Source organism: Stegastes partitus, unplaced genomic scaffold (genome assembly GCF_000690725.1).
Source record: "Stegastes partitus isolate 25-593 unplaced genomic scaffold, Stegastes_partitus-1.0.2 Scaffold1448, whole genome shotgun sequence".
Taxonomy (NCBI): Eukaryota; Metazoa; Chordata; class Actinopteri; family Pomacentridae; genus Stegastes; species Stegastes partitus.
The window spans coordinates 119,375-131,324 of NW_007579179.1; the positions used below are offsets into that span (position 1 = coordinate 119,375).

The 11,950-nt window shown below is 42.3% G+C and overlaps 1 protein-coding gene across 1 annotated transcript in view; it reads right to left on the reverse strand.

Moving 5' to 3' along the window:
- The window catches only part of atp9b (ATPase phospholipid transporting 9B), a 66,679-nt gene that overhangs the window by 32,441 nt on the left and 22,288 nt on the right, over positions 1 to 11,950 (reverse strand). The window contains exons 9-11 of the mRNA XM_008299676.1: positions 8,696 to 8,776; positions 6,817 to 6,892; positions 3,962 to 4,038 (exon numbers count right to left, since the gene is read on the reverse strand). Coding sequence (XP_008297898.1) covers positions 3,962 to 4,038; positions 6,817 to 6,892; positions 8,696 to 8,776 — 234 coding nt within the window. The remainder of the gene's footprint in view (positions 1 to 3,961; positions 4,039 to 6,816; positions 6,893 to 8,695; positions 8,777 to 11,950) is intronic.

Below are 11,950 nucleotides of genomic sequence, written 5' to 3' on the forward strand. Positions count from 1 at the left end.
TATATCTCATAAACTTCCACAAGTACCTCTACAAGCACACATACTTTATGCTATAAAACTGCAGGTGAATCAGATGCTGCTGCTGATTTGTGACGGCAAGCAAACCTAACGAAGAGACGTTTATCATGTTTGATCGGCTTCCTTCTGCCACTCACAGACAGCTGCCTTTCCATTAGAAAGCACTTGAACGATTCATAAACCTAAAATATTAAGTCCAGACACAGACAGAGCAAACATCTTATTCCTCTCCTGACAACTAACACCAGAAAAGACTCTTTGTAACTTTCCCATCTGCTCCTAAAAACCCTGACAATATGCTGCACAAGCGCCCAAAACAAAGCCGCTGAAAGGGAGCTGCGGGCTTTTATCATGCAAACTGTGCACAAATAAGTTTGTGGTAAACTACAAAACTGCATTATTGTGACGCTCGAGTATTGTCCTTGAGCGCACGGGGAGGTCAAAAGGCCTCAAAAATAGAGAAAGTTCCCATATTGAGACGGTTCGCTGGCGAGAGAGAGAAAGAGGAGGGAAAAAAAAAAAAAAGGGGTCAGAATTGTCTTTTATTTTTCGAGTGTATCTCCCAGCCAATGGAGCATGTGGGAAAAAGATGTCAAATAAAGAAGCGCCCTTCCCCTTTTCTGGCAGCGCTCACAGCGCAGCCCGGTACACAGAGGCCTTTCATCTGACGCACCACGCTTACAAAAACAGCAGAACATAACATCTCTCCTCCCGCAAATAAAAGGAGCTGCTCTGAAAAGGAGGGGAGGGGGGCAGCCACGTATATAAAAAAGCTGCAGAATTCCTGCGCTGGCTAAACCCCCACCATGTCCCTGAGGACCGCCACAGACCAGTGTGACTGATTTATCAGTCGCTGGTAAAACTGGCCAGTAGCAGAAAGAGCAGAGCGAGGAGGCTGGTGGGCTGGTGGGCTGGTGGGCGGGCTGGCTTCTCCCCACCCCGGAGCCTCGCTACATGCTTCATGGTTGAGCTATTGAGAAAAATAGCAGGTTTTGGGTGGATTAAAATGAAGAAAAATTAAGACAGAGAGCACAGTGCAACTGCCTGAAAAGCGCAGGATCCCCTTCTCGCTGGAACAATGGCCGGTCTAAATTTTCCGAGCCTTCGCCGGGGATCAGATGAAGTCATTATTCATTCAGTCAAGGAAAGAAAAAAAAAAAAAAAAAGGGGGGACTCAATTACCTCAAACCTAAAGATGCTATCAATGAATAAAAGTGCATATTTTCACTCCATTCATGTGAAAAAACAGAGAAAGGAATGATTGGATCTGCCTGTGTGGCTGCTATTTTAGTGAAATGTGATGAAGAACATGAATATTCATCGAGTTAGAACCAAAAAGGCTCCTCCGGTCTTTAAAATGAATGAACAAAGAGACTCAAGAATCAAATTGATCTCTGAGGTACAAACGAGTAACCGTGTTGGATGTACACTTCAGACGATCTTTATTGGAGCCTCTTGTCAGGTGACATTGCTCCGTCCAGCGACGCCCAGAGTGAATCTGTGTCAGATTGATCCGGTGCGCGCGTCGGTGTCACAACACATTATATGAGGCCAAAACGTTCCCGCGACTTTAGCCGCACCGTATCGACTTTCTCCCCCCAATCTCCAGTCTCCATATTGGCACTTCTGACATCATCTCCTTGAAATATTGAGTTCCTCTCAGCTGTCCGGCTTACACAAAACACTGGGCCCCGGCGCTTCGACCGGCCGCATCAGCGTTCCTAATAAAAGGCGCCGGTGTCAGAGCGGACTGCAGGTGACGACTCTGCGCGTTAAAGTCAGAAGCGTCGCCTCCGGTTCCTCCAGCCAGCCGATCAAATCTTACGTTTAGCATCAAATTTTTTTTTCATCGGCCTCCTCGATCTGGGGGACAAAAGCGCTCGATGGGGATTCTGCGGGATTAACTTTCTGCTGAAAATGTCATTTAAATCCGCGGTTAGTTAATTTCCCTTTTGGTTAATTAGCAACTGGTGCTGACCTTTCGCATTGACAGGTCCAACTTTATCAGGAAAGTCAAGGTTAGAGAAGCACCTTGTCACCGTGATTGATTAGCGATCAGAGGTGAAAGTGATGGCACGAGGGGGAATATCTGGGTTTGTTGTTGGCACCGCGTCACGGGCGTCTGGAACTTACGCAGGATAGAAACCGTTTAAATCATCAGAATCATATCAGATGAATAGAAAACACGACCTGGAGAGCATTTTAGTGGTGCCAGTGATGTGAGTTAAACAGAGCTGAAGCTGTTTGGGTTTGTAGCTGTACAGAAACACAAAAATCACAGTTTTGGTTCAAGAAAAACAAACAAACTGCTTTTTTGCTTTTACTTTAAAAAAAAAAAAAAAAGTCCATCTTCTGCTGCAACTTACTAATAAAAAGCAAGATTCACAAAATAGATTAATTAAAACAGATATTCTCTCAAATCAATGCAATAAAAACACGTTTAGGTGAGAATTTAGGATATTAACCTGCCTAAACTGTACTTTTATTGGACAGCAGTTGTTGTAGCTCGTGTTTGAACTTTTATTCATCACAGTTTGTAAAGTTTCAACAAAGAGCATTCTGGAAAAACAACAGAAAATCAGAAAAAAGCCACAGGCTGCTGTGACTTTCAGGCTGAAGTGTAGACGATTATTTAGTGTTTAAAACCTCCGCAACAGTTTAGTGGCATTTCTGCTGCTTTTCAAACACCTGTCGAGTTTGTTATCGCTTTAGTCTGATCTGAACTGTGCACAAGAGGCGGCTGAGGTTTGTGCTTCACTCACTTTTAGATTTCCTGTAACACTGCAAGTAAGCTTTGGTTCGATCCTCCGTCTTTGTCCATTATTACCGTAGTTAAGTGAGAAACCGTAGAGTTCCCAAACAGCAGATTCTGTGTTTACCAAAATGGTGTTCGAGGTCACATGCAGCATTGAATCGGTACAGATGCACTAAACTGAAAGGCCCACATCAAACCTTACCGGTATAAATACGAACACTGTGTTAGTGTCGTGAATCTGAATTTTTACATTTCCAGCTTGTAAAACTTTTTGCTGCTCGTCCTATTTGTTGTCATCACAGAAAAAAAGGACATTTGAAGTCATCGAGCTCATTCTGGAAAGCCTTTTCTGCCAAACAATGAACATCGATTTAAACTAAAGGATAATGAACCTAATAGTTCATCATCAAGACGTGCTCTCTTCTGAAAACAATATTAAGTTTTGTTCAGTATAGATGTCGCTAAACTGAAAGGCCCACATAAAAATGTTCCAAAATTATTATATAATTCTCCTTTTTTAAGCATAAATTTGAAAACTGTGATGATTTGCTGCTTGTCTTATTTTTTAAAAACACAATATCATAGCAAAAAAAAGGACATTTTAAGTCGTCTAGTTTATTCTGATGGCTCTTTTCTGCATGTTTATGCACTTTTACGGATCAAATATATTCGATTAAGGATAAAATGAAGCAACAAGCTAAAGGATAACGAATCTAAACATAGCATATCTTCAAGATGCACCCTCTTCCTGGAATAAATATTGATTTTAGAAAACAAATCTGGGGACTTCTATTTTGCAGAAATACAAAAAAAACACACAAAAAAGTGTATTCAGTGTGTTCAGCTGTTAGACAAATTAATTCATGACCAAATGACTAAACTGAACTAATTGCAAATAATCAAACAACAGTATATCCTTGAAAATAGCCAAAAATGATCATATGATTCTCTTTTTTTTAAGCATAAATGTGAAAACTGTGATGATTTGCCGTGTTACAGACCAAGCATATTCAATGAATGATTAAATTAAGCAACAAACTAATGGATAAGGAGTCTAAATATAGCACATCTTCATGATGCACCCTCTTCCTCGAATAAAAATTGGTTTTAGAAAACTAAAAAACAAATCGGGGGACTTTTATTCTGCAGCAATACAACAACAAAAAAAACACCCCCCAAAGTATTCACCTTGTTCTTGGCAAAGGACGTGTTCAGTACGCTCCTGGTCTCTTTGCCCGTGTAGATCACCACCCCTATCACGGTGCCTGCCAAAGATAGAGACAAGGAAAGTAATGCTGCTCATTAACTGAGCCTCACCCCACGCACAGCACACACAAACACACATGCACGCACACTCGTCTTGGTCAAGTAAGACGAACTGCGCGGGAGGAAACACAATAAGGCCGAGCCGAGGCCGTTTTGTCTCGTTGCCACTCAGGCCGGCAGACAGGAGTTTAATGCGCTTCGACTCTGCGGGCCTATGGAAGCTCATAAAAGCTGATCAATACTCTGCCATCTTTATTTGCCAATTCATTACGGTGGCCTTATTACGAAGGATTAATGAGTCATTAATATTAAATGAGCTTAATGGCGAGAGAGAGAGAGAGAGGAGGAAGAGGTGCTAATAAACACGGGTCCCTCTCTCGAAATCAGCAAACTACAAAAGGGAAAGTTCTAAAAACGAGGCGAGCGGAGCGGCGAGGGGAGAGGGAGGTGATGAATGGCTCGGGTTGACTTCAAACTCCGGAAATATTGAGCGGCGTGACAAATGGTGTGTGCGGCTCAGCATGCGGAGGGGCTTCAATCTGAATATGCGAGCAGCTAATTCTCCTGTCACAGCTGGACTGGGGCCTGAGACCGAGGGGATGCGATCGGGGGCCGGCGTGGAGGCGACGGAGCGTCCGTCGAGGAGGGACAATGACATTCCCGAGCAGAGATGATGTAAGAGGGTCTAAGTCAGGCAGGGTTTTTTTTTTTTTTTTGTGCGATTGTGTGTGTTTGTTCTTCTGGTCAAGGTCAGGCCAGAGGGGAGAGCAACACCGCAAATCGATGCCGTGGCCATCAGCGGCAGCGTCACAAACACTCTCAACTGACACCGTCGCTGCTGTGGGGAATCGCTTAGCCGGAGCGAGGGACGATTACCTCAACTGTGGGTGTTTGTTGGTTTGTTTTTTTTACTTGGAGAACTTCAAAACATAGCAAATCAAGGCTCCAGGTTTCATACGGGAAAACTTTGGAGCACAACTTGGAGCAAAATCCCCGTCGCAAACAATACAGAAAAGTCGACCTGTTTCGACTGACTGGCTAACGTAGGCTGCATAGGCTGGTCAGAAGGTGGCGCTACAGGCTACAAGCCCGAAACAATACCAGCACTGCACTCCAGTTCCTTTTTACTGTAAGTCGACGTACTGTTTCATGCAGCGTCGTACAACCGGGATGCATCCGCGGGAACATCTCCCACGAAACGCTGTTTTCCAAAAAGGTCAAAAACTGCCTCAAGCGAACACAACTGTGCCGGTGTTTTATTTCAAAGTTTGACTGATGAGATGCTGATCATACGACTCAAACTTTGACCATCGCAGTCCACAGTGCAAAATAAACTGTCTATCGTTTTGTGTGAAAAAGGTAAAAACGCCTCAAATGAGCAAAATTTTGTACGTTTTTTTGAAAAATCCCGACAGTAACAGTCTTTTCTAGTGAGATATTAGCACGTACTCGTTCATCGCAACAACATGACCTAAACTTTGACCATCGCAGTCTGCAGTGCAAAATGAGCTTTGTTTCTGTATTGGGACATACTTCTTTCTGTTTTGCATACGATATAATGGAACGCATACCAGCTGTTTGACGGACGCTAAAATACCTGAAAGGTGACGAGGAAACAGTGGGCGCTAATTGATGACCACAGCAGCCTTATCAATCAAAAATGACTCAGAACAACGAGCACCACTCAGCGCCCTTATGGCTCCATTTTGATTGCGTGGTATCGAGCGTCACTCAAGTCTCCGTCATGGTGCCCGTTGCGAGCTAAACTCCCACAATGCTCTCTGCTCGGTACCATGAGCTGCCTGCAGTCGGAGTGACGCCTCCTCTGGTCACCAAAATATGTAACAGGGAGTATTTTCTGACATCCTTTGTTTTCTGCCTCATCTGTTAATATGATTTTTATTGATTAAATGATGAATTCATTGATGAACTGCTACTCCCAGGCAGTACCGTAATGTCCGGACTACAAGCCGCTACTTTTTTCACACGCTTTGGACGCTGCGGCTTAAACTATGATGAATAATTGATGGATTTTTATGACTTTTCCTGGTAGCTGCTGTAGTTTTATTTAATCAACCAGCCGTGTTACAGGCACTGTTCAGAAAAAAGCATCTACGTATCTGTGTATGTTAGTTATTTAATTAAAAGTTAAAACATCTTTCCGTGTAAATATCTCACGTTCCAAACCTGCAGCTTATAGACAAGAGCAGCCTGTATATGTACACACCTGGTTTTCTTTTTAAAGTTAGTGGGTGGGGCTTATATTCAGGTGCCCCAATAGTCCAGAAATTACGGTAACTAGTCTTTCAGGTCAGCTGGTTTCGTCCACGTTTCACGCTGGCGAAGACAACGAAAGAAACTGATAATGAGCCATGCGAGCTAGATGTCGCTACGTTAAAAGAACGCGTGCTTCCACCTCTTATGAAGCGCATTAACTCAAGTCAATAAACACCCAAAGCGAGCAGAATCTAGGAAGTTACCGTTTCTGTTGCGTAAGATTGAATAAAAACGTGTCACAGAAAGAAAACTAGAAGCTGGTGACTGGTTTTGTGTCGATGAAAATATTGAATATTAAAAAATAAATCAGCTACAATTCTGTAAATAAACACCTGTTCCATTATGTGAACGGTGAAGACATTCAACAAGGCTACTGCACATGTTTATTTATGATATATATCAGCCATCATATTCACATAAAACAAGCGGACGGAAAAAGGTGTCAAATCATTTTTTCATGTCTCAGTTACTGATTTGAAGTAACGGCTGTCAAAACTCACCAGATGCAACAACTGTACTGGCCCACAGAGTGTTTTCGATGCTCAGACTCTCATGGATCTGTGGGTCTGTGTCTTCCTGCAGGACAGAAATGGAAAAAAAACAAGGAAAAATCATCCTTAAACTCTGGATTAACTGTACGACAATCGTAGCTGTTGTTAACGCGTTTTATTTCACAGTGTTTGTTTTGTTTGTACCGTTTTGGGACTTTGTTGTGTAGAAAAGAAAAGAAAAAAAAAATCCTATAGACACGAAAAAACACAACAACTCCATCTACTCAACAGCCCAAAGGAGAGATTCCAGCTTGAAAGAAACACCTCAATGCAGTGAATTTATTTCTGCAATTAGCCAACTTCTAATTAGTGTTGCTCTGCGTGGCCCCAGAGCAGACGAGAAAAACAAAAGCAGAAAGAGTTTCACAAAGAAAAGTGATGCTGTTCATCAAATTCTTGTCATAAGCTGAATTGATGTCAGCTTGTATTTTGGATTTAATTTACGTCTAAGGGCTTGTAAATTAGTTTTCTAGTTGTAGATTTATAGATTCTTACCTTGATTAAACCAGAGCTTGATTCACATTTTTTTGACTGGATTCAATTCTAAGGGCTTATAAATGTAAAACTATAATAAGTTTCTCGTTATATCTTGACCAGATTCATACATTCAGAGTATTTCTGATGATGATTCATAGATAACACGACAATTTTATTTGATGACCAATGTTGTGTATATGTGCTAAAGTGGTGCTTTTGGACCATTTTTAAAGCTCTAATTCGACTCGAAAACTGTAAAATGACACATTTAAAAGCTTCCTTTTGCCATTTTAGATCTCTTTATGGAGCCAAAGTTCTTTTTTTTCCGCTGCAGCGACTTGACCACTTGCTGTGCCGTTAATTTTAACAAGCAGCTCGTCCACAGTTGTGCAGACTGTGGCGACACGGTAGCGCCTCGGACAATAGATTTAGCACGGCGATAGAGGCTCCTTTTAAAACAGTATAGAGAGTGAAAGCAGATGAGATTTTTAGTGATAAATAAGCCCCCGGAGAGCCTCTTGTTTCACCCTCCTCCCCCCCCTCCGGTTTCACTCCCCTCTCTCTTAAATAAAGTCAAATGCGGAAAATGGCTTGAGTCAGGAGCGAGGGGTCCAGTGTCGGCTCATGTTGCCGGGCCGATATGATAATTATGATACCTAAGCAGCCACATCCTGTCAATCCACTCAAACGCGGGGAAGAGGTGCATGAAAAATAAATGGCAGCTTCGCAGAACGCTCTGACCGCTCTGACATTGGCGTCGCGGCGTTCATAACTTGGGTCTCGAGAAAAAGACGGCGAGAAACAAAGCCGCCATATCCGAGAAAAAAAAAGGGGGAAAAAAAACAAAAAAAACCCTCATAAATAGGTAAGTTCATTTGCTGCGGATCTGTGGGAACCCATTTTTTTCCCATCCTGCTCGGACTAAAAGCACACGCTCTGCAAAGGAAGGCCGCGGAGGATGAATGAGCGCAGGAAGTGCTCGCTCACTAAGCCTGGTGTGTGGCCAAGAGTGAAGACGGACCACAAAGCCCCCCTTTGTACTGGAGCTCTCCTCTCTGTGGGGGCTGCGCTAATCTGCTATTAATAAAAAAAAAAAAAAAGAAGAAGAAGAAGAAGAAAATCTCTGAGCAACAAGCAAGACGGAGCTGCGAGAAGCTGCCTGTGATGTAAGAGGGAGGCCTGCTGGAGATAACAACGGGCCCAGATGGACACACAAGACCTCATTGTTGTCGCTTGTCAACACGCCGCGCTGATACACATCTTCCACGGCTCCTATAGAAAAAAAATCTGCATGCGTTTGAGATTGTGTGTGTGTGTCGCGGGTTGTAAATATGTCAGCGAGCTACTGTACCCTGGTGAAGTTCCCCTCGAAGCTGTGGATGTCCAGCTGAGGCCTCTGGGCGTAGACGTAGGCGCTGATGGAGAAGAGGTCCTGAGGCGAGGAGACACAGAGGGGAGAGGATGTGTTTAAGCACAACTCAATCAAATAGAAATGTAAACACAGTCTGCTTTAACCGAGTTACCTCGACGAGCGATGGAGATAAAAGAAGATAAAACCAACTACATCCAAGCTTCACGTATGATTGTCAAGAAAATTTGAAGCCAAATTTTCAAAGTGTCATAGAAAAAAAAAACAATTTTATATTAGTAGCGATGTCCCAAAACAGATTAATTCAACTGATCAGAATCACAAGAAACTACACTTGACACTTTCTTTACATCCAGTTTCACGTTTGCTTTTTGTATTGTTGGGTTCTCTGTTCAAAATGAATCATATAATACACACATATAATATTCTATAATTTATAAATTACTGTGGTAAATGCTATGAGGTGATGTACCGTAATGTCTGGACTATAAGCAGCTACTTTTTTCACACGCTTTGAACGCTGCAGCTTAAACAACGATGCAGCTAATTTATGGATTTTTACGAATTCACCTCGAGACCAAAGTGACGCTGAGAGCGACAGAGAGACTGAGGAAGTGACGAAGTGATTCTGAGGCTGTTCAGCTCCTAAAGACACTGAAGAAGACGACTTTAGTGGTTTTAGTGCAGGAGGAAGATGAAGATAGCGATCAGTGACTTTTCCTGGTAGCTGCTGGAGTTTTATTTCCTTAACCAGCCGTGTTACAGGCGCTGGTCAGAAAAAAGCATCTGCGGTACATATTTAATTAAAAGTTAAAACATCTTTCTGTGTAAATATCTCATGTTCCAACGTGGACACCTGCAGCTTAGAGACCAGAGCAGCCTGGATATGGACACACCTGGTTTTCTGTTTAAAGTTAGTGGGTGGAGCTTATATTCAGGTGCCTCAATAGAAAAAATTGTTGTGAATTGGAGCGACATAAATAATTTTTTCTTGGTTGCATAATTAAACTAACATGCGTAGCAACTTTGATCGCTAATTGATCATTTATTACATAAACTCAACACACTTGCTATCACTTATACTGCTGGCAAAGACACAATAAAAGCAACAGAGGTCATTATACACGCCAGCGGTTCTATAAATGTTGTCCTGATTGATCTCGACTAGATGTAACACATGAGCGTTGGTCGGAGCTCATTAAGCCTCAACGAAGGCTTCGTCATGGTGCCTCTTTACTGGCTAAACCCCCATAATGCTCTCTGTCGGCCAACACAACATTAAGAGGCTCTACAACATATTTAAGATTCCTTATTAACAAAAGTGGTTCTAGGTAAAGCAAAAAGAAACAAAATAAGTTTAATCCAGACATTTATACCCGTTAGGCTCGTTAACTGTTTAGGAGTGAATAGAACAGCAGTCTTGTCAGAAGGTGGCACCGATACCTGCTGGCTGTTTGCCATCCAGAAACGAACTAAACTTGAGTCACCTACGACAGAAACGTTTTGCTGTCTTATTCATAAAAAGGTGTTTCTATCTCCTGTGAAATGTGTTAACTCTGCTTAACTCAACAACCACCTCGAACGAGTGTAAACCTTTGTGTGAGGAGGTTTCGTTGAACTTTGCTGTTTCCAGTAACTTTTTCTTCATTAATACTTCAAAATGCAAATATTAATATGTTGATTTATTCCAGCGTCCCTACCACAGGTCAACTACGTCACTCTGAAGAAGCAAATCTTTGAAAACAGTCTATACTTTTATTTTGAGAATAACAGCATGAACTCCCGACAACAGCTGACCGCTTACATATTCTAGTAAATCTGACTCATACTAGTGAGTCTGCAGTCTGCAACTCGATTCGTTGGTCGATTTGCTCTCATCCCGACAAAGTCTCGCCGGATCGACAGTTGCTTTTACAAGGAGAACCAAGCTCTACATCCACAGCCTTGTGGGATTAATCCATTGTTTTTGGCAGCGGGAGCGACGGACATTTTGTTCAAACAGATGGTCAAAGAGAAGAAACTTAGCAGTTTGTGTATCACAGTTTAACTCATCGAGACCACCAGCTGATAAGAGTTCTATATTCAGAAGAACGTGGGCAGCTGCTTTTATGATTTCAGTAAAAAAATAACCACACTAAACTGATTTAATATGCTGCTAATACCAGCTCTTTATGTTTATTGGTGATGGTCGATTGGACTGGCTGAAGAGTCAACCAAACTGGACTATATATATATAAGCTACAGGACTTTTCAGCTGCAGATAAATACACACTTGACGTAAGTGTTCGTTGCGCCACAGCAGTGAGCATTTAAAATGATGCAGCAGTGTCGCTCAGTTATGTGTTTTTAACCATTTTTTTTGGACAATAATGGCACCGCAGGGTAAAATAAATCCCATTTCACTGGCAACGCTGGCTAGAAAAATATTTCATTATTGTTTTTTGTCCTTTTGTGGGATATTTGTTAAAAGATTTATCCATTGACTAAATCCTGGGCACCAACAAAACAGAACTTGTATAAACTTAGCGTCTGGATTATTAACCAAAATAGAAAAACAAATTGAAGAAGTCACAATAATAAACATTAAAGTCCTGAATCATGTGTTCCAGCCAGACATCCTGCCTGCAGCCCGCGGCCTGTCGAGCACCAACGCCAGCCAGCCTTCACCCCGCCCGCCTTAGTGGAACAGAATTGATTGTAAATATTAAATTATTCAGGCGGGCATGCATGCATGCAGCCTCTGCAGCGGCCAGGCAGCCCTCGGTCATGCTCAGATAGTGTTCTCCTGGTGAGAACATGGGCAGAGCGGTTAGAGAGGAGCCGGGAAGATTATTTTACTGAGCCCCAGCGGAGAGTAATGTTGCTCCAGCGTTTTAGAGACAAAAGGCCCAGAGGCTGAGTGGAATCTTAAAGCGCTCAGAGATAGCAGAGCGGCTCGTGGACTTATGTGACCCCGACGAAGCTGTGCTGCTCTCATGATGACGTTCATACTGAAGGTGCAAGTTTTTTTAAACATATATACGCTCAAACAAGCCACACTTTTCAGCAAATGAGAGTAAACACATGAAATAGTTTGGTGCTTAAAGCTCAAAATGTTCAGAAGCAGAATGAAAGTGTTAAAACAGCTGTGATCTGCTTCTTTACTTAAAACTCATCCATTAATCAGTCATTTTTATTACAATCAGTCTAAACTCAGTGATTTCAGCTTCTTCAGTGAATATTTTCTGGTTTCTTTCT